The sequence below is a fragment of the Oryza glaberrima genome, chromosome 5 (genome assembly GCF_000147395.1).
Source record: "Oryza glaberrima chromosome 5, OglaRS2, whole genome shotgun sequence".
In the NCBI taxonomy this organism is placed as follows: domain Eukaryota; kingdom Viridiplantae; phylum Streptophyta; class Magnoliopsida; order Poales; family Poaceae; genus Oryza; species Oryza glaberrima.
The window spans coordinates 18197852-18218185 of record NC_068330.1 but is presented as its reverse complement, the minus strand read 5'-3'; the positions used below and the strand labels follow the sequence as shown (position 1 = coordinate 18218185).

General features: G+C 45.6%; 3 protein-coding genes across 4 annotated transcripts; 1 reads left to right on the top strand and 2 right to left on the bottom strand.

The window, feature by feature from the left end:
- Positions 1-214: 214 nt before the first annotated feature.
- Positions 215-4113, bottom strand: LOC127773195 (protein trichome berefringence-like 7). The gene is made up of 4 exons (XM_052299223.1): positions 2818-4113; positions 1964-2122; positions 658-935; positions 215-542 (listed from the first exon to the last, which is right to left on the bottom strand). The coding sequence occupies exons 1-4, from the start codon at positions 3657-3659 to the stop codon at positions 520-522; spliced, it is 1302 nt and encodes a 433-aa protein (XP_052155183.1). The 5' UTR covers positions 3660-4113; the 3' UTR covers positions 215-519.
- A 9426-nt stretch (positions 4114-13539) lies between these two features.
- LOC127772670 (NAC domain-containing protein 78-like) lies at positions 13540-17643 on the top strand. Of its 2 annotated transcripts, none has more exons than XM_052298626.1 (6): positions 13540-13654; positions 14361-15166; positions 15309-15586; positions 16092-16454; positions 16694-17139; positions 17221-17643. In XM_052298626.1, the coding sequence occupies exons 2-5, from the start codon at positions 15010-15012 to the stop codon at positions 17114-17116; spliced, it is 1221 nt and encodes a 406-aa protein (XP_052154586.1). In that variant the 5' UTR covers positions 13540-13654; positions 14361-15009; the 3' UTR covers positions 17117-17139; positions 17221-17643. The 2 variants fall into 2 exon arrangements, with proteins under 2 accessions (XP_052154586.1, XP_052154585.1); XM_052298625.1 differs by having other exon boundaries at positions 16092-16583.
- On the bottom strand, positions 17497-20260 carry LOC127772669 (putative clathrin assembly protein At1g03050). The gene is made up of 2 exons (XM_052298624.1): positions 19271-20260; positions 17497-19188 (listed from the first exon to the last, which is right to left on the bottom strand). The coding sequence occupies exons 1-2, from the start codon at positions 20166-20168 to the stop codon at positions 18110-18112; spliced, it is 1977 nt and encodes a 658-aa protein (XP_052154584.1). The 5' UTR covers positions 20169-20260; the 3' UTR covers positions 17497-18109.
- Positions 20261-20334: the final 74 nt, after the last annotated feature.

The window sequence follows — 20334 nt, the reverse complement described above, 5'->3', positions numbered from 1 at the left end:
TGTAGCCAGCTGTAGCACGGACTCCAAAACGCAGTGTGTGTATGACTGATGGGATCAGGTATTAATAGTGTAGTATGCAACTATTGTATGAATGAGCTATTAAATTGGCTATAGATAAATTAGAGTTAGTAGTTGGCTATACTATTAAACTTTCTCTAATAACCAACGTAGTAGAACAAAACATTTGCAAGTATTACCAGCTTTGCGAGCTTCATTAATTGTTGAAAAAGAGCAGATATTATGACAACGTATGAAGTGAATTGTTAGTACAATAGTACATACATGTTGAAACATGTAATTTACAACGTATAGAATGAATTATCACTACGTACAGACAAATGAAACCATCCAAAATCTAATGCATCACCTTGTACAAGAGGAAAAAAAATGTAGAAGCACAGTAAACAACCTAGGAAAATACACTGTTTCATGTTTTCTTGTTCTTTAGCAGACAAAACTGCAGTTCGAAATACTCAAGCTGAAAAACATTATATTGAGTATACTGTCAAGAGTCAGCAGTCACCGAGCCATCTTTCGCCAACCTGTGAAATTGGAATGTGAAAAGCTGGTCAAATCTAGTGATACTTCTTAAATAGGAGTACATAGTTTTGCCTTTTTGTGGATAGAGAAATGAAGGTAGCCATTATCATAACTCACCATTTGTTAAAAGGTATGAAAATACCAGTTCATTCCAAGCATCAGGAACTCCAGGGAGACACCAATGGCTGCAATCAAGTACAGTGGGAGGATAACTCCAGGTGCCAACATGAGCATCACTTCGGAATGCTCCCATTAAAGTCACGTTTAGTAGAGTGACAGGAGCTTTCATGTTTGCCACAACATCGGCAAGTATAGTCCCAAATTCACTCTTATCATTTCCTTTGGCCTCTGATGAAGGCTGTTCTGTTACTTCACATACCTTTTGATTTGTATCACTGTAAAGGTGAAACAATTCTTTAGTTAGTTCTTACAGAAGAGGAAACAAAGGACAGAATTGATATTGTCAAATGTTACGTATAGAGGAAATAATATAAGTAGAAAGAAAATCAGGAAATGCTAGTTTTGAGGTACCATAGTCGTCTCAGATTATACCATAGTTCTAAGAATTGAAGAGATAATGGTGACATTTTGCAGTACAAAATTTAACAATGTAGAATGACAAGGTGAAAACAGATGAAGAGGGTGCTCGGCTTAGCTAGCTGCAGCAGCACAGCCGCCGCCGATTTTCTGATGCTGGGACTGTAGCTGCACAGCAACTAGCACAAGTGCACAACCGAGCGAGGCTGAAGTTTCTAGATGGACCCAGAACCCGACATAATATTGTCACAGTTCGTATTGGAAACAGTGAGAAGGTTTTGACAGTTCACTGAAATGGTAATGTAAATTTTCAGTGAATTGTTCAGACATGTCCCCTCTTTAACAAAAATGGAATATGGTTCTCAAATCCAAGGTGATAAAGTGCAAGAAGCAAATTATGAATAACTAAATCAGAATGCAGGTCAAATAATGCTTTCGAAATTGGATTGATCACTGATGAGATGCAGATGGACAAGGACTCCAGATTACTAGCATAACAAAATGGATATGCCATAAGCCCACAATCATCAATTGCTGCGATCATCTATACTCATTGCCAAATAAAAGTTCTAATGCTTAATATGATTTAAATTTATGTGTGAACTTTACTTGGGCATTGAATTATGGATATAAATGCTCATTTTAACATGTGAAGTTGCCAAATACTGAATGTTTTTCTAGTGAATTCACATTTTATAGATTGGCCATACATTGACAAATTTACTTACTAACCCACTCTTAATAATTTATTCTCATTTGAATTGACATGGTTAAACTGCATACGTATAATATTGCATCTATAAAGTCACTTCAAATTATGCTCATAAAAAGGTATGAAAAACAGGTTGTACAGAAAAGAGCAGTTGTTTGCATTCAGAAAGCAAACCTCCAGTGGGACGGCTCATATGTTCGGAAGAAAACATGAGTTCTGTTTAAATCGATTCTTTTTTCAACCCATGAAGCCCAGGTCTCCAATGCCGTCCTGAAAGCAGCCTCGACAGATGTTCCTAGTTTAAGCGCTCGTCCAGACTGAAAATAACAACCCCTGCGCATGACCAAGCCAGAAATGCTAATAATATCAATTGCATTGCACTTAACTCTCACAGAAAAATATAAAGGGAAATTTAGGTATGACAAACTCTATTCAGCTCGTTTGTAACAACGAGAAAGTAATTTGAAGTGGACTTTGTAGTTTGTACAATTGTACTGAAAGACGATAAAATTGGTGTGTTCCCAATGTCATGAGACCAGTGAACAAATTACATGTTAAAACGGGAAAGGAAAACATATGGGTTGAGATGCATGACATCCAGCAAATACATTCTGTATTAGCAACTGTTCACTCTGCCAATTTAACAGTACCATCACAAATCGGATGAAGCCTAGGTTTGAATAATCAACATCAACGTGTAAAGGTAACATGGAGAAACTAGAAAACTAGGGAACTAGAAACATGAAGCCATCTAGTTTCCCTTCACCAATTGTGGTTCTCTTTGCTTAGAGGCATAGAGATACTCAAATTTAGTGATAAATTCAAATGAACAGATCCCATCCTATTCCCCAACTGTATTTATCAAAATGAAAGGTTCTGTGCTACCCATCAGACCAAACTGAAGCACATGCCTAAGATTCATCACTCAACAAATGTTTCTGATAATAGATACTCATATGACAAAGCTAATGTATGATGCTGAGAACAAAGAACTAAAAAGGTTACCAAACTGAAGCGACTGATCTTACATCTCAAACAATTTGGTCGGAGTCCACCAGTGGCCGGTGTTGAAAACCAACACATCTGAATTCACCCATTTCCTGCTGATATTATCCAACCTGTCCAGCCGCAGAGTCGACTTGACCCTCTTCGGGGCGTGCCTCGGCGGCGGGCGCTGCTGGACGAGGAACACCGAGCGGAAGAACTCCACGGTGAGGTCGAACGACGCGAACCTCACCGCCAAGGACCGTATCGTCTTGGTGATCTCGTTCCCGTTCACCTCGTACACCGTCTTGGGGTCGTCCACGCCGGCCATGAGCATGCAGATGAAGGACTCCCACTGCGTGCGGCTCATGGAGTCCCCCACGAACACGACCCGCTTCCCGCGCAGCCGCTCCAGCGCGGCGCGGGCGGTGAACCTCGGCGCGTCGCACCGCCGCGGCTTCCACCGCCACTTGAGGTACCCGGTGTCCCTCCGCCCGTTGGCCAGGCAGTTGAACCCGCGCTCCGCGAACGGGCACAGCGAGCTGTTGTACAGCGGGTACCTGGCGTCGGGCACCCAGGCGCCGTCGAACACGTCGCACGGCTCGAGGTCCCGGCCGACGAAGCCGGCGACGGCGCTCCCACGGCCGAGGTACCGGAACACGTAGAGGTAGAGCGCGCAGGACAGCACGAGCGCCACGGAGGCCAGGAAGAACGCGAGCGCCACGCGCTCCAGCGACGACGCGCCCGAGGCCGAGGGCAGCGGCGCCGCCCACCACCACCACCTCCTTCGCTGCGCAGAGACCCGCGGGCTCCCGGGCCCCGCGCCGCCCCTCGGGGCGTGTCGAGCGTGGCCGCCTCCCGCGCGGCTAGAGGCCGCGCTCACCATCTCGACGCCACCACCACCACCTCCTCCTCCTCCAACCCCGCCGCCAGATCTCCCATCCGCCGGCTCCCCCAGCTCGCCAAATCGGCCCGAATGCCGCCCGGCCTCCGCTATGCGGGCGTGCGGGTGGCGGCGGCGCGGCGCGGCGAGGCGAGGCGAGCTAGCTGTCTTTGTAACCCCGCGAGCTCGCGTCGGCGTCGCGGCGCGGCGCGTCGCGTGACGGCGCGAGCCGGGAGAGGGGGGGCGACGAGGGGAGGCGGTTGCTTTGCTTGCTTTGCTTTGCTTGCGGCAGGTGGGGGCTGGGAGTGGGGTATGTCACTGACATGTGGGGTCAGAGAGACGGTGGGGCCCACATGTCTGTGGTTTTGGGTGGGGGAAGCGATTGAGCGTGCAAGTGTTGGTTGGAGCTGTCCGTCTGTGTGCGGGAAGGGAGAGGCGCAAAGGCTTCTGGAATTTCCTGATTTGTGCTGCACTGGCGCCTGTACTTTGCTTGCCGGATGAAAGAATTTATAAATGGCCAGATTACCTACCTTGATGATAAGATTAAGAAAGGTTCTTTTCGCTAGCTCTTTTTCGATTAAGAAATATAAGCACTAACATCATATACTCAAGGGATGGAGACAAGGCCCATTGAGATAACTGAAATAGATGGGTAATTTGATTTTTCTTATAGCTATTTGAGAGTGTAAATGAATGAAATAGCTACTATAAAATTGAAAAGGTTGCTTTAGAAACAAATATTTCATGAAAAATTTTCACAGAACACACCGTTTTAAAATCTTAGAAAATGTGCAAATGAAAACCAAAAAAATCAGATCACAAAATAACAGGGCTAAGTGACTGACTATCAATCATTAATGTATCACCTCACTGAATTTATACTAAAGGTGTTACTCCCTCCATTTCATATTATAAGTCATTTTAAATTTATCCTAAGTCTAATCTCATTAAGCTTAATCAAATTTATAGAAAATCATAACATCTATAAAACCAAATTAGTTTAATAAATGTATCGTATATAGTACATTTATTTTGTGTTAGACATATTGATATTTTTTAAAAACTTGATCAAATTTAAATTTAAAGAGACTTAATTTAAAATAAACATAAAATAACTTGTAATATGAAATATATGGAGTATGTAATTACATGCATTATATTTTAAGCTCTGTTGGAGACCTGCACTCCACCACACCCACCACTTTCAATCGTCTCATAACCGCATGAATAAATCAAGTGGTACGGACAGCTACCAAGTGATTGAAAAATGATGTACTCGAATTGAAAAGGCATTCCACTGGAAGCCATGGACGCAAAAGAAGTATAGTTGTCAAATGCTTTGATTCACTCGACAATGACACTGCATCTGCTCAGCAAGTCTCCGCTCGCAGATTGCAGATAATAAACAATTACACAAAAGCATCTTTTGCTTGTAAACAAGAGAAAAATTGCCAATATATAACCACTCAGCTGCATCGACTAATTGCTTAGCTGTCTGCGACTGCATGTCGGGTTTTCTATCTAGCGGGCCGCGTAAGATGCGATAGGCGACCGGGCGTCACCGGCGATCAAGCTCCATAATCCACACTTCACCGACGGTAAGCCGCTAACCGTCACCGGCGAGCTCGCAGCGACCCGGCCTCCTCCGCCTGCGTCTACTGGGGGTGTTCGATAGTGCTAATTTGCAGCCATCACTATCAGCTACCGTAAAAATATAAAGAAGATTTATGGTGGGCTGTGCAACCACAGGTGTAGAACTATATCGAGCAAGCTCACTGTTAATAGAGGATTACAATTTTTTTTTACTCGTCTCAAAATAAATCAACCTCGTACTATTTAGATTAATTATTCTAGAATATGTGTCACTTTCTAGTAAGAGGTTGGTTTATTTTAGAATAAATGGAGTAGTTCAGGAGAGATTACAAGTCATAAATTAATTGGATGCAGATGTTGGCAACTTTTTTAACAAGTCGACAAGCACGATCGCAACACCTAAACGCCTTGCGGTGATATGGAGTCGTCAACCATCTCGATTTAGCCAAAGGGCCAAATTAAGATGGGTTTTTGAGAAAAACAGCTAAACCAGCTAGCGGAGCCGATTTAGAGATCAAAATCAGCCTCTAGGCTAATTTAGATTGATATGAGGATAACTACCCGTCTCGTGGGCAAAACGGAAGGTTTTCAGGACAAACCTACAAAGAGGTGTCGCACTCTCGCTGTGGCGGCGAATGGTTTACGGCGCAAACCGACAAAGATGGACTAAAACTAAGGTAAAATAGAAAACATAGTAAAAGAACGATTCAAGTAAATTGTATTCGGGGGTTTTATAATGAACCGGCCTTGTCCCTTAAATAGGGGTTGGTCTTGCCCTCTACAGGCCCTTCTCCATGCCTAACTCGGGATAGAAACCAAAGGAAACACGAAACATGCCTTCCCGAGCAAGTAAACCCGAGACCCGATGAAAACAGACTCGGACTCGGACCCTGCCGGTCTGACCGCCCACATACCTGCGGTCAGACCGACCCTACTAGCCGGTCAGACCGCCCATATACCTGCGGTTTGACCGGCCCTGTGAAGGAAACCCGATACTTTCCAAACTTTGGCAATTTTCCCCTATTTCGTCCATAGGTGCCAGATTTGGGTGTAAACACATGCCCCCGCCTTTTTGGTGACCATACGTGAACCTAAAAGCATAGAACATGTTATCTCAGGGCGATAATCCAATTACCGGCCATAGGATTTCCTAAGCATCTTGCCAAATGCTCGGGAAGTATTTCTTCAAGTATTTCCTATTAATCGCTCTCTGAAAACACCGTCTTGAAGTGTTTTCATCTCCTTCAAAGTCTTCAAACGCTTGTCGATGACATCTTCAAAATTGCTTCCCATCAAGATCTTGTAATCTTCAACTGACAAGTCGTCTTGCTTGAAATACCGAAGAGAGCCAAGATTTACCTTAACGGGCAAAACGACAATTTCAACAATGTTTTATTACTTGACTCGGCTTATCCATTAGCCTGAGCGTAGTACAGAGAAGAACTCAACAACTTAATATCATAAGATTCGGTAAAACTTCTCACTTCTTCGGACATAAAAGAAGCTCCTTTAACGTTTGAGGAATACCGAATCTATGAACAATATGCTTCAAAATAAAGTCAATTACCTCCGTACAAGTAATATTCTCAAGCGGCACGGCTTCGGCCCACTTAGTGAAGTAATCCATTGCAACTAGCACGAACCAATGCCCTTTTGATGACGAAGAACAAATTTGACCAATGAAATCCAAAGCCCAACCTCGGAACAGCCATAGTTTAATGATAGGATTCAACACAGCGGTAGGCGCTAATTGAACATTGTCGATCCGTTAACAAGCTTCACTCCCTATATAACATTTGAAACAATCATCAATTATTTTCGGCCAATAAAACCCCACTCTCCTAAGCAACCAATTTATCTTACGGGCCTATTGATGAATTTTACAAATCCCTTCATGTACTACTCTCCTAGCAACTTTAGATTGATCATTATCTAAGTAATACTCCATCTATTTTTTGGCGATATAATATTTGAACACTTGCCACCGAATCTTTCGATCAACCTTAAGTGTAGGATCTTTCAAACATCTAATCAAAGGAATTCTCCAAGCTATTTCTAACTCATGGGCACAAATGTCCGAATTCACAATTAATTTGGCCTTTTATTCAATTGTAACATGCTTTCCAGCTCTCTGCCCGAGATCGGTCAGACCGGACACGCAATGCCGGTCAGACCGCCCTGTCTACACGGTCAAACCGGCCATGCATAGCCGGTCAGACCGCCGGTACCACCGGTCAGACCGGCCGTGCAATGCCGGTCTATGACTTTGCCAATTTCGTCCAAACTTTTGAAATCAAGCATCGGCCTTTAGTATATAATTTTTCCTTACATAATAGCTAGATGCTTGGTGTATCAAATTATTGGACCAAAATTCCTTCTCTCTAGACATATGAAAAACTATAACATCCAACTAACATGTCTAGATGAATACTAATTCAAATGGCTTTTGAAACAATAATCATCATGGCATCAAAACACTTAACCAATTGAAGTATGATCAATAATGAATCACCAAAGTCATATGCCTCACACACATGAATTCCAATAAACTACAAATGTAAGTAATCGGCTTGAGCATGTATGCAAAATATTAACAATGCCAATGCTTCTAAAGAAAACAACTCTAGAATAAATCATCACATTGACCATTGACATTAGCCGAATTACTAATAAGCAAAACTTTCATGGTGCAATAATTATAAAATCTATATCTTATATGGTGATCCATAAAAACACATACAATTTGGCTTTAAATAAATATCAAAGACTCATGAGCCAAATCATACTTCAAACAAATTATATGCCAACCTACCAATTCCACTACTTAGAACTGGCATTTGCAACATGTATGTATAATATTAATTTGATAAGCAAAAAACACACATGTGCTAGATAGCAAGCAATGTTCTAACATGGCATAGGCATATAACGATAAACACAATAAACTCATACCTTACCTTAGCATCCAACAAACGGCGGCTCAAAGATGTGATGTTGTATCCATCGCCGTTCATCTCTCTTGATTTCTTCATGAGCATATTTATGTCTTGCCCCCCAAGCAAAATCGGCTTTCTCGACTGCACGATTTCGAAGGCAAGACGAACACCGCACCAACATCCACAGCATCATGTGAAGGAGACTTATCTCTAATGACCGATGATTCGTCTATCATCAAATTGGATTTATCTCTACTATGGGAAATCACCGGTCTCTTAACTTTTACCTCTTTGGATCTCCACACTTGCCTAGGTGCTGTTCGAGGCTCTAAATTATTACATGTTTTATTCTCTACATCTTTGGCCTCCTTTTCTTTTTGACTTATGGCTTGAAGACGTTGTAGCCTCCTCTTTTGAGAGCGAGATAAGCCAGAATTTATCCACTTCGGCTGTGGTTGTTTTCCATGAGCTAAACAATGATTCTTAATATTTTTGGTCGAAGTGGAAGCTCCTATGTTGCTCTCAATTTTCCCACTCTTCTCCAATGCCCCCCAGTCAGACCGGCCTCTGGGCCCGGTCAGACCGGCCACAAGCCGTCGGTCAGACCGGCTAGAAGGACCTGTCAGACCGGCCGTAGTCTGGCGGTTAGACCGGCCAGCTGGCTCGGTCAGACCACCGATGTCGACAGCAACGGCGTCGGCTTCAGTCTTCTCCGCTTGTATAGTTTTCGCCGCATCTCCAGTAAGTACATGAATATCTTGAAACTCCTCCTTGATAACAACGACCTCCGGAGCTTTGGCTTCTTTCCTCACCCACACCTTCTTCACATTTTTCACCTTTGATCTACCAGACTGATTCTTTTGTGGGAAACGGTCTTGTCTTGAGTTAGATGAATGATTTGGCACTGTCCTAGGTGATTCCTTCCACTCCTGATAATGCGGCATAGGTGGTTGATGCATCCACGGTACGTAATACATAAAGGATAACCAAACGGTGACATTGGATATGGATACCATGGCATCACAACCGGAGGTTTGTATGGAGTTGGTATAGTTGATGGCTCCGATTGCTTTGGTGTTTGACCAAATCTTTTTCTACGAGATGTTCTTGGTCTTTTTGAATCACTAGTTTGATTATCAAATCGTTGACCGGCTAAACCTTTCTTGTACTTAGCCATAAGCATCTCAAAAGTGAGCTTCGGCTTTTTGGTCTTTTGGGAATTAGATGACCCATCCTTTGCAACTTTATGATCTTCGGCCTTCGCATTTTTGATCATATTCTTGGGCCGATGATCCCCAATAATAACACTTTTCCCTTTCTTTTTGTCAACATCAATAGAACTAGTAGGGAGAGGATCACTAACAATTTCGGTCTTAGGCATAGATGTAACCGAAATAGTTTCACAAGTGACCGATGAAGTATCAATCGGTCTTTGCTCCATCAAGCTTGCATCTTTGAAATAATCATGAAACTCATGCTCCATTTGTGACCATGTAGAAATTGAACTAGGAGCAAGCAAACTATACCATGTAGATGCAAAGTTTGACAAAGAAAGGGGAAACAACTTCAACTTAAGCAAATCATCGCTACCGGCCTTACCACATTGATCAATAAATTGGCCGATATGCTCCATTGTTGTTCTAGCATCCTCACCTGTGAATTTCGTGAAGTTGGGCTCCTCAAATCCTTGCGGGTACGGGACCGAATCTACGTGTTCAGGATACGGCCTTTGATATGTATGCATAACTATTTTAGATTCTATCTCACTACTATCCCACAAGACATTTTCATTATCTTTTCCAACATCCACATGACCGATTTGTGATTCGGTCTTAGGTGACAATGCTATTTCACTTTCGCTTGTGATACAATCCGAACCGTCATTTAGTTCGGCTATATTTTCAATGATGCTATTCTCTAAGCTAGCAACACAATCCGAACCATTACTTGGTTCGACTATTCCATCATTGTCTAAACTAGTAACACAATCCGAACCAACACTTGGTTCGGCTATATTGGTTATTGCGTTATCATCCAAACTAGTAAGACAATCCGAATCAACATTTGGTTCGGCTATACTCGTTACGGCATCATTGCACAAATTATTACCACAATCCGAACCATCGCTTGGTTCGGCTATACATGATATTGCACTATCATCTAAATTAGCATTTAAGCTATTGTCATCCACTCCGCTTTCCTGAGCCAGAGCTTCATGCAACACATGATCAACATCAAGAAATATTTGGCCATTCAATCTCTCTTTAATAGAATCAAGCAATCCATCATATGCAATGTCGGCCAAATCTTTGTCAGTTATTTTCAAATTGAAACATCAGTTTTTAACATCTCTAAACCTTTCAATATAATCAGCAACAGATTCATTGTATTTATGCCTAACCGATGTTAAATCAGACAACCTAAGCTCAGTCTCACTAGTGTGGAAATAATCATGAAATTTTGTTCTAATTGACACCAAGTATGAATAGAATTTGCCGATAAAGAAGTAAACCATGTAAAAGCAGTACCGGACAAAAATAAAGAAAACAAGCGCAATTTAAAAGTATCACTATTAGCCCAACCACATTGCGCTAAGAATTGATCTACATGCTCGCATGTAGTCCTACTATCCTCACTACTAAACTTGGTAAATTCAGGAATTTTATAATCACGAGGATATGGGAAAATGTCATAATAATCAGGATACGGCTTTTGGTACTCTCTAGCGCGATTCCTTAGCTTTGCTAAATTCTCCCTGATAATATTTCTAAACCAATCCTCCACAGTTTCAGGCCTTGGTGGATCTGGTGGTGAACTTGGTGGCCTAAAAGGTGGTTGTTGCGACACAATATTGTTATATTGGCCATACCTAGTATCGGGAGGATATACCCTATTAATATCATTGTAGGCATTAGGAATATGTGGAATAGCATGACTAACAGTATTAACAGGTGATAAATAATAATTAAAATCAGTACTGCTAGTCGTGGTATGAAAACCTGGAGAAACTCCCAGGGAACCGGTCTGACCGGCCCATGGCCCGGTCACCGGTGGTCAGTGGTGCGGTCAGACCGGCCAAAGGAGGTCCGATCTGGATAGAATAGGGCACGGTCTGACCGGCATAGGATACGATTAGACCGGTGTCACGACCGGTCATACCGTTAGCTAGGTTTTGCATATAGCCGATTCCTGTGTAATCGGCTGTATAATCACCCATTGACCCCCCTAGCATTATAAGCATATTGTATAGGAGCAAAACTGGAAATAGCATATGCATCTACACAATGATTATTAACGTTTTGAATAGCAAAGGACGGGTTGGGCGAATCGGAGGTTACCTTTGGTGAAACTACAACTTGAGGTAGCGGGACATTTCCTTTCACGACGCCTTGATCGGTCCTAATGTATTGTGCAGTAATATTGTTGAACCCGTTCCCGCTCGTCATAGTTGATGATGAAATTTCTTGATTAAATCCGGCCATATAGCTCATAGCCGAAATCGTTGACCGAATAAATTAGTATACGGTCTTTTGACTTCCTTGGTATACTTGATATGAGCACGTAGCAAAAACAATTAACCGATCTTTAATCAAGATCGGCTGTTGCTTTCCCTAATTAAAAATAGCCGTGTACTGCTAGGGTGTACGAGTATTACTGCCTTGCTCCTTATTCACACGTGTACCTCTGGATGACCGTGTGCAGTAATAAATCGGCTTTAATAGCCTGATTTTTTTTATACCGTGTGTAGCAGATCGGCTTGTACAGAAACAATCCGATTGCTATTGCTATTGATCACAAATTCCGCCGAATCAAAACAATTCGGCCAGAAAACTAAACCGACGACGACACCCGAGCGTGATCAAGCAAGATCACAACGCGAACAGTAGATCAAAATATTCGGCTATAATAAAGCCGAGTAGATCGATTCCCCAGCGGAGTCGTCAGAAATCGTGTTAGCAACTTTTTTGACAAGTCGACAAGCACGATCGCAACACCTAAACGCCTTGCGGTGATACGGAATCGTCAACCACTTCGATTTAGCCAAAGGGCCAAATTAAGATGGGTTTTTGAGAAAAACAGCTAAACCGGCTAGCGGAGCCGATTTAGAGATCAAAATCAGCCTCTAGGCCGATTTAGATTGATATGAGGATAACTACCCGTCTCGTGGGCAAAACAGAAGGTTTTCAGGACAAACCTACAAAGAGGTGTCGCACTCTCACAGCGGCGGCGAACAGTTTACGGCGCAAACCGACAAAGATAGACTAAAACTAAGGTAAAATAGAAAACATAGTAAAAGAACGATTCAAGTAAATTGTATTCGGCGGTTTTATAATGAACCGGCCTTGTCTCTTAAATAGGGGTTGGTCTTGCCCCCTACAGGCCCTTCTCCATGCCCAACTCGGGATAGAAACCAAAGGAAACACGAAACATGCCTTCCCGAGTAAGGAAACCCAAGACCCGACGAAAACAGACTCGGACTTGGACCCTGCCGGTCTGACCGCTCACATACCTGCGGTCAGACCGGCCCTACTAGCCGGTCAGACCGCCCATATACCTGCGGTCTGACCGGCCCTGTGAAGGAAGCCCGATACTTTCCAAACTTTGGCAATTTTTTCCTATTTCATCTATAGGTGCCAAATTTAGGTGGCAGAAACTACTCCTAACTGAATGTATAAATTCTTGACCAAGATTGACCCTCGAATTAACTATGGAAAATACAAGAAAAATCTTTCATAAGACCAGGCTGTCAGCGGTGACAGGAGTACACAAACCAGAGAGCTAAGACATCTGGTCGGCCCAAATAGTATAAAGCCCAACTATAAGAAACCACTCAAATGCGGCTCAATAGTAACCGAAGTAGGGACCACCACCACCTCCCCTCCACACCTCCACGCAAACCACAGGGCCCCACACTTCAGCCTCTCACAAGTCACTAAACCACCCGTAGAAACGAACAGATGACAAGAACTCGCCGGGCAACTACCGAGTCGGGGGAAACTTACCAAAACAACCCAAAAACCTTCCAAAACCTTTTCTTTTTCCACTTATTTTAATCAAACCAACGCAGGAAAGTCAACACCGGGGAGGCGACTGCAAAAAAGCCAAAACCGAGGTCGCGTGCATGCGAAGCTTCGTCGAAGCCGCACGACGCGGCGAGGGGAGGGGGGAGGGGCCTGAAAGCAAAAGAGCCGATCTCCTGGGCCCACTCGTCAGCTTCTCGGCCGGGCCCGGAAGTAAAAAGAGCCGATTCCGTGGGGCCCACTCGTCAGCCTCTCGGCCCAGCACCAGCGCACGCCACCGCGTCTGGGGGGGTATAAAAGAGCCCCCATCACAGCGACGCGAGCGGTTGCTTCCTCCGAAAATCCTCATCCTCTCCATTGACCAGACGGCGGCGCAGGCGCAGGCGCTCACCTCCCTCCTCCTCCGCGGCATCCCCAATCGACCAGCTGGCTCCCCTGCCTCCTCCGCGTAAGTTCACCCCGATCTTTCTCTCGAATCCCTTGCTCCGATCTCCAATCCGCGCTGGTTCTGTGCGGGTTTTTGGATTAGGGCGCGGTTAGCGTCGGGGGATGTCTTGGGGTTGGGGGGTAGGGTTGGTGGCTATTTGGGGGTTTGGTTCGACGATTCGGGGATGGGGGTTGATGGATTTGTGTGGATCGGATTGGTCTCGTCGATAGGTTCGGGGTCGCGGATCAGGGTGGTGGATGTGATGCAGGTTTTGTGTGAGATCGATTTGATCGTCGATTTTGGGGCCTAATTTAGGATTGGATTGCTTGGAGAGCATTGGTTTGTGCAGCGTTGACTTAGGTACGGTTTTTTTGGTTAGGTTGATTGGGGGTTCCGTTTGATCGTTGACCTGTGGTTTAGGACAGATCTGGAATTCTCCAGGCTCAATTGAAGGGAAGATTATCTCTTTTGGGGGGATTTCACCGGGAAATATCAATCAACCAAAAACTAGTTGTGATTTCCTTGTTGTAACATACGTATTCGATATTCAGTTTTCCTTCTATTTCGGTTTCCTCCGAAAATTAAAGTAGTAGCTGCCTATTTTCTTTGTTTGGACATGCTCATGAGGGTTTATCAAGGGTTTAGAATGTCATATTTTAGGAAAACCTGTACCTTCTGCTTTATATGACCATTCATGTTTCTTATGTCTGTCTTATTTTACTTGCAGGATTTTGATCCTAATCACCCATGTCTGCTGAAGTCAGCGAGGAATATCCTTATTTCCTCTCCTGCTACTTCTGGTTCATATATTGCATAAAATTCCGAGATTTCACTTGATACAAGTGGATCACCTGGAGTTTTGTGCTAATACTTCCTATCATGTGAATCAGTTGTAGTTAGCATAATTGGCAAGACTCAAGTTTTCTCTCATCTGGGTTCAGAAACATTTGTCGGTTGAGTGCTCGATCTAAACTCTGCTTGAGTCTTGCCGAAGATTGTTTCTCAACAATCACGTCTTCTGTTCTCTCTGAGGTTGGACCAATCTCCCTTTTGGTCTGATCAACCTCCTGATCTCCCTTCAGGACACTTGTCATAACGTGAACCGTCCTGCTGTGTTCACGCAATACAATCTTCTGAAGTCCTCTCTTGTTCCTTCTGTGCTCAAGCATCAAAAGCAGCTCTCTCCTAAGTTCTCTTGATTGTTTGTTCTCCTAAATTCTGTTGTTTGAGCACTCAAACATTTCCCTTACTGGTCAATCTTAGATCACTTGTTGATTATTGGTATTGGCATTATTTAGTGAAGCATTTCTGCTTGTACCTTAAACAAAGGTCTCTGTTGTCTTATTGGTGCTGAAGGCAAGATATACACTGCAGTGATGGCTCAAACTTGCTTGCCACCTGGCTTTCGTTTTCATCCAACAGATGTTGAACTTGTTTCATACTATTTGAAAAGGAAGATTATGGGAAAGAAGCCTCTTATTCAAGCTATATCAGATGTTGAACTGTATAAATTTGCTCCCTGGGATCTTCCTGGTAATTCCTAATTCTCATGTTATGATGTTTTTAGAAACTTTAAATAAATGATAAAATAGTGGTCACGAAGACAAATAGTTGTCATTTATTCTCAATTTTATGCACAATTTTGCTCTAATTTGTATGCATCAATCTTCTGCAGCTCAATCCTGTCTCCAGAGCAGAGATCTTGAATGGTTCTTCTTTTGCCCACGAGACAAGAAATATCCTAATGGGTCTAGGACAAATCGTTCCACACCAAATGGTTACTGGAAAACAAGTGGGAAAGATAGAACGATTGAGCTTAACTCTCGCATTGTTGGGTCAAAGAAAACACTGATTTTTCATGAAGGCAAAGCACCTAAAGGCAACAGGACTGATTGGGTGATGTACGAATACAAAATGGAAGACAATCAATTGGTCTCTGCTGGTTTCTCAAAGGTAATGCTGTTTAGTATGCGTATTGCTTGTCGAGTAAGCTCTCACAACTACACTTAGCTTTATGTGATCAAGATTTAGTAATTCCTTATTTTATGTTCATCGTTCTGTTATTATCTCCTTTTTATTATCTTTGGAAGTAAAATTGTATTCTAAACCATTAGTAACAGAAGTGGAATATGGCTGGGCTAATAATGCTCTTTATGTGCGGTAGTTATCATTGAAGAAATTTTAGAACTCCAGAAACAGATAAAAAACAATAGAATATTGATCCTTGTGCTGATTTATAGGGGCTAAAGTGCAAATTGTGCTAGGCACCCTTTGTTTTGTTTTTATTTTTCTCACTCTTATGCCAGCCAATATTTTGCTTTTTTGAAAAGCAGTTATCAACGATGAAGTACTTTTTTGGATTTTGATTTAGTTAAAACAAAGCTATTATTGGTTTTATAACTCTTATGTATCCTATTTGGGATATTGTACTCAATAGTTCTTTTAATTTAACATTCAGGATGATTTTGTCCTCTGCAAAATTTTCAAGAAAAGTGGCCTTGGTCCAAGGATTGGGGAGCAATATGGGGCTCCATTTAATGAAGAAGAATGGGAGCATGCAGATGCTGAAATGTTTCCCTTGCTGCCAAATGTTGAAACTTCTGTGTTTCCATTGCTGCCCTCTTCAGAGGTAGTAAATTCTACTGATGATACACGTGTTCAGCCTTCTGTTGCTGCCAGAGCTATTGAGGAACTACCTGTGCAGCATTTACCTCATGTATGTGCTGGGAATGGATCAACATATCAAAATATTACTGTTACTGGTGAAAGTGCTCTCATGGAACTGCCTTCCCAGCACTCTGTTGAATCTATTGGTGATGAGGTAGTTTCTGTGGACAACTGTTCTAATGTGGTCAATAATGCAGACAGTCCTGTAATTGAGGGGCTTGTATTGGAGGAACTTTCTAGGTTTTTAACTGATTCTCCTCATCATGGCAACCCTGTTGGGGAGGTAGATAGAGCTTGTTCATTATCAGATCTCCTTGTATTCCTTTTATGCTTGGGCATACAAAAATGTCTGATTTTTCTCTGGGCTTATTATTTTATCTATTTATTTTGCAGCACTCTGGTCTCCCACCAATGTCTGAAGCTGAAGCTCATGCTTTTGAGGTTAGCACAAATGATCTGTACAATGAAATTGCAGGGCTTGCTGAATTGGGTGTGCCAAATGGTGATGGATTTTCTCCGTCCAATGCTGGTGTTACTGAACAACAGCCCACATACTTTGGAGTTCCTAACAGTGAAAATTATGTAAATATGGATGATATCTTTGCTCCAGACACAAGATTATCCTATGCATATCCTTTGCCAAACAACCAATTTTGGCATTATCCCATGGATCAGTTCACATACAGTACTACTCTATCTGCTGCCTTTCCATCTGGTGACTCGCGTCCAACTATGCGCATTGTTGATGATTTACCTGCTGCTGCTAATAACGGTGGCTTTGCTTCAAAACCCAGCATGCAGTTCCCACTGTCATAACTAAGTCCAGAACCGTTCTAGAGGTACAGTTTCGTTTTTAAGTTGTTTGTTTTCCAGGTATTAATTATTTCGGGCTAATTTAGTTGCTGCTATTAAATCTTCAGGACTCTGATACTGATGACCTAGTGGGATTCCATATGCTGGCAGTACTGCGCAACAGATGTGTCTTCATGGCCACCTGCTGCCGCTCCGAGCTAAGCCAAACCTCGCTGAATCTTTCTCGTGGACTGTTGCTGGATTTACTAGTGCTCGAACTGGTGGTCACTGCAAGCATTGTGAGGCCAACAATGTACATTGTTTTGACGGTTTGGCCTAGTTCTCGATGGCGATGCTCTATGATCCGAACCTGTCTAGCCTGGCGCGCTACTGAGGATCAGATATTCGCTTTGTGTTACCTTATTTACTTGCTGCTGAATAAAGTTTGTTTATCAAACTAGTGTGTATTGTGTTATGACTGCACTTGAACCTTACTTATGTAAGTTTGCATGGTTTGGCCTACTATTTACTTGCTATTAATCTTCTCCTAAGTTCGTTGTTTTGGCATGGATTACTGGTACTATATAATGTTTTGCACATGCCTACAGTACTTCTGTGGGCCAAACTTACGTGCACATTTAGACTGAAACGGTGCACGTATTTGGGCTGAAATTGTACAAGCATATGGGCGGAAATTGTGCTAGTGTACGGCCTGAAATTGTGCGCCCGTTTGAGCTGAATCAACGCTGATATTTGTGCCGAATTATATAACACGGACCGGCACATTTGGGTCGAAACACCGCGCAAGTTAGGTCTGAAATTGCACGTACAATGGGCACCAAGAACAGAGCGATGACGTGCAGCCCAGAGGCAGAAAATATGCAAACTAATCTGGCGCTCTCGAGATCGCAATGCAAACTACGCTACATGTTTGGAAATTGCTTACTTGAAAAGTGTAACATAATTAACATCTTTATAACAAGAAAAACGACGAGAACATCTCTCCAAGTGATCAACCTAAGAACTCCGATGATACCCTGCGTAATTGTAACCCCCATTGGGCAGCATCTGCATCTGCATCTGCTGCTGCGGTGGCCGCTGCTGCTCGAGCATGGCGAGCGCGCCCTGCCCACTCATGCCGTTCTTGCCGTACTGCTGCCACACCATCTGCTCCTCCACCAGCTGATGCTGCTTCGTCTCCATGTCCGACATCTGCACGTACGCCGGCGGCGCCACCGCCATGGACGCCGCGAAGGGGTCGCCGCTGGCGCCGCTGGTCCCGGGTGGCGCGGGCAGCGCGAGCATCGGCGCCCCCGGCGGCCGCATCGCCACGCTGCTCGCGCTGCCGGAGAACGCCTGCGCGTTCGCGGCCGTCGACGCCGCCGCCGCTTGGCTGTACATCCCGTCGAGCACCAGCATGCTAAGGCCGCCGCCGAGCTCGGCGCGCTGGTGGGCGAGCGCGCTCGCGGACTGGACCAGCGCCGTCTCCCAGTCCGTCGACGAGGGGTCGAACGCGTCGGGCGCCGGCGCCGACCCGGCCGGGTTACCGTCGAACAGGGCGAGCGCCAGCTGCCGCCCGTGCTCTTCGCCGGACATGGCGTCCCCCTTCAGGTTCAGGAAGTCGGCGTCGCCGTCGGCGATGAGCGGTGGCGCCTCCGGCTCAGCAGGCACCGTCTCCCCGGCGTTCTGCTCCTCCGGCGCCGGAAGGGCCTTGGTGGCGCTCACGTCGTCCTCTACAACGGGGGACGCCTCTCGCCTGGGTGGCTCCGGCGACTGCGCCGCGGCGGCGCGCCTGTCCCGGACGAACTCGTCCATGAGCTCCAGCTTCTTCTGCGTGATGAGCTCCACCTCCGGGACGTCGGACTGGCGGCACACGTACGCGTCCTTGCACCACGTGTAGAGCGCCTCGAGCTCGTCGAGCTGCTTGGCGAGGCCGCAGAAGACGGCGTGCACGCGCTCGCAGTCGTCGGCCTCCATCTCCGGGAACTGCTCGACGAGCGCCGCCATCACCTCCGTGAGCTCGCAGTAGAGCTGCACGCTCTCCTTCACCAGCGGGTACAGCGACACCGACACCACCCGGTTCGTCTTCGCCGCGCCTGCGACGGACGGACACGCGCTTCTTCCATGTCAGTGCACGCGCCGGCGATGGCAATGAGAACGCAAGGAGGATTCGCTCACCGACGGGGCGGCAGGCGATGAACCGGTCGAGCAGGTGCTGCAGCTGCTGCGCCTTGGCGAGGAGCTGCTCCAGCGTCATCTCGCTCGTCGGCGTCTCCCTCGCCACGAGCGCCACCGCCTTGTCGGCCTCGTCGTCTCTCATGATGAAGTCGTCGTAGTTGAAGCGGTTCCCGGGGGACGCGTACAGCTGCTCGCGGAGCGGCCGCCCAGGGCGCGCCGCGCCGCCGTGCTTGGCCTGCATCCGGTACTCGAGCCGGTCGTCGAGGTAGGCGGCGTAGGTGCGGACGAACGCGGAGAAGTCCCAGGCGTCGGTGCGGGAGCGGTCGCAGAAGTCGGACATGTTGAGCATGCGCGTCCCCCGGCGCGTGGCGTAGAACACCTCCTGCTCGAACGCCTGGTCGCCGTCGGCGAGGAGGCGGTGGACGAGCGCCAGCGTCTTGAGCGCGACGGCCCAGCTGCGGGTGCGCCCCAGGCGGCGCGACAGCGACGCGACGCAGGCGCCGATGTAGGCGCGGGAGTGGAGCGTGAGCGCGATCACCTCCCGGACGTGGCGCTCGTCGGCGGGGAAGCTCTCGCTGTGCCTGGTGGCCTTGACGATGGCCACGTCCAGCTCCGACGCCGCCGCGCCGCCGCTCCCGACCTTGGCCAGCCCGATGCTCGTCTGGTCCTTCACCGCGCCGATCGCCTTGCGGAGCTTGCTCGGCGGCATCGCGACGACGTTCGCTGGCTGCTCGCCGTCTCGCCGGTGTTTGAGACGAATCGGCGGATGGTGGAGACGACGATGATTGAAATGCGCGCCGCGAGGGTTGCGGGCGGCTGAGAGGTCGCCCGCGGATTGAGGAGGGGGATGGACGCCATGGACGGTGTGGGAGAGGTCATGCTTGACCTCTTGACACATGGATTACTCTCGTTTAATTATCTCGTTATTACAAACATGGTTAATTACATCTTGCAAATCATCAATCAATAACTCCCCTAACCTCACCGTTTTTCTCATGTTTTTGGTTTTTTTTTTTTGGCTACCTTGCTGATTTACATGTCCCTGTTTACTGTAGTCTGCTCGT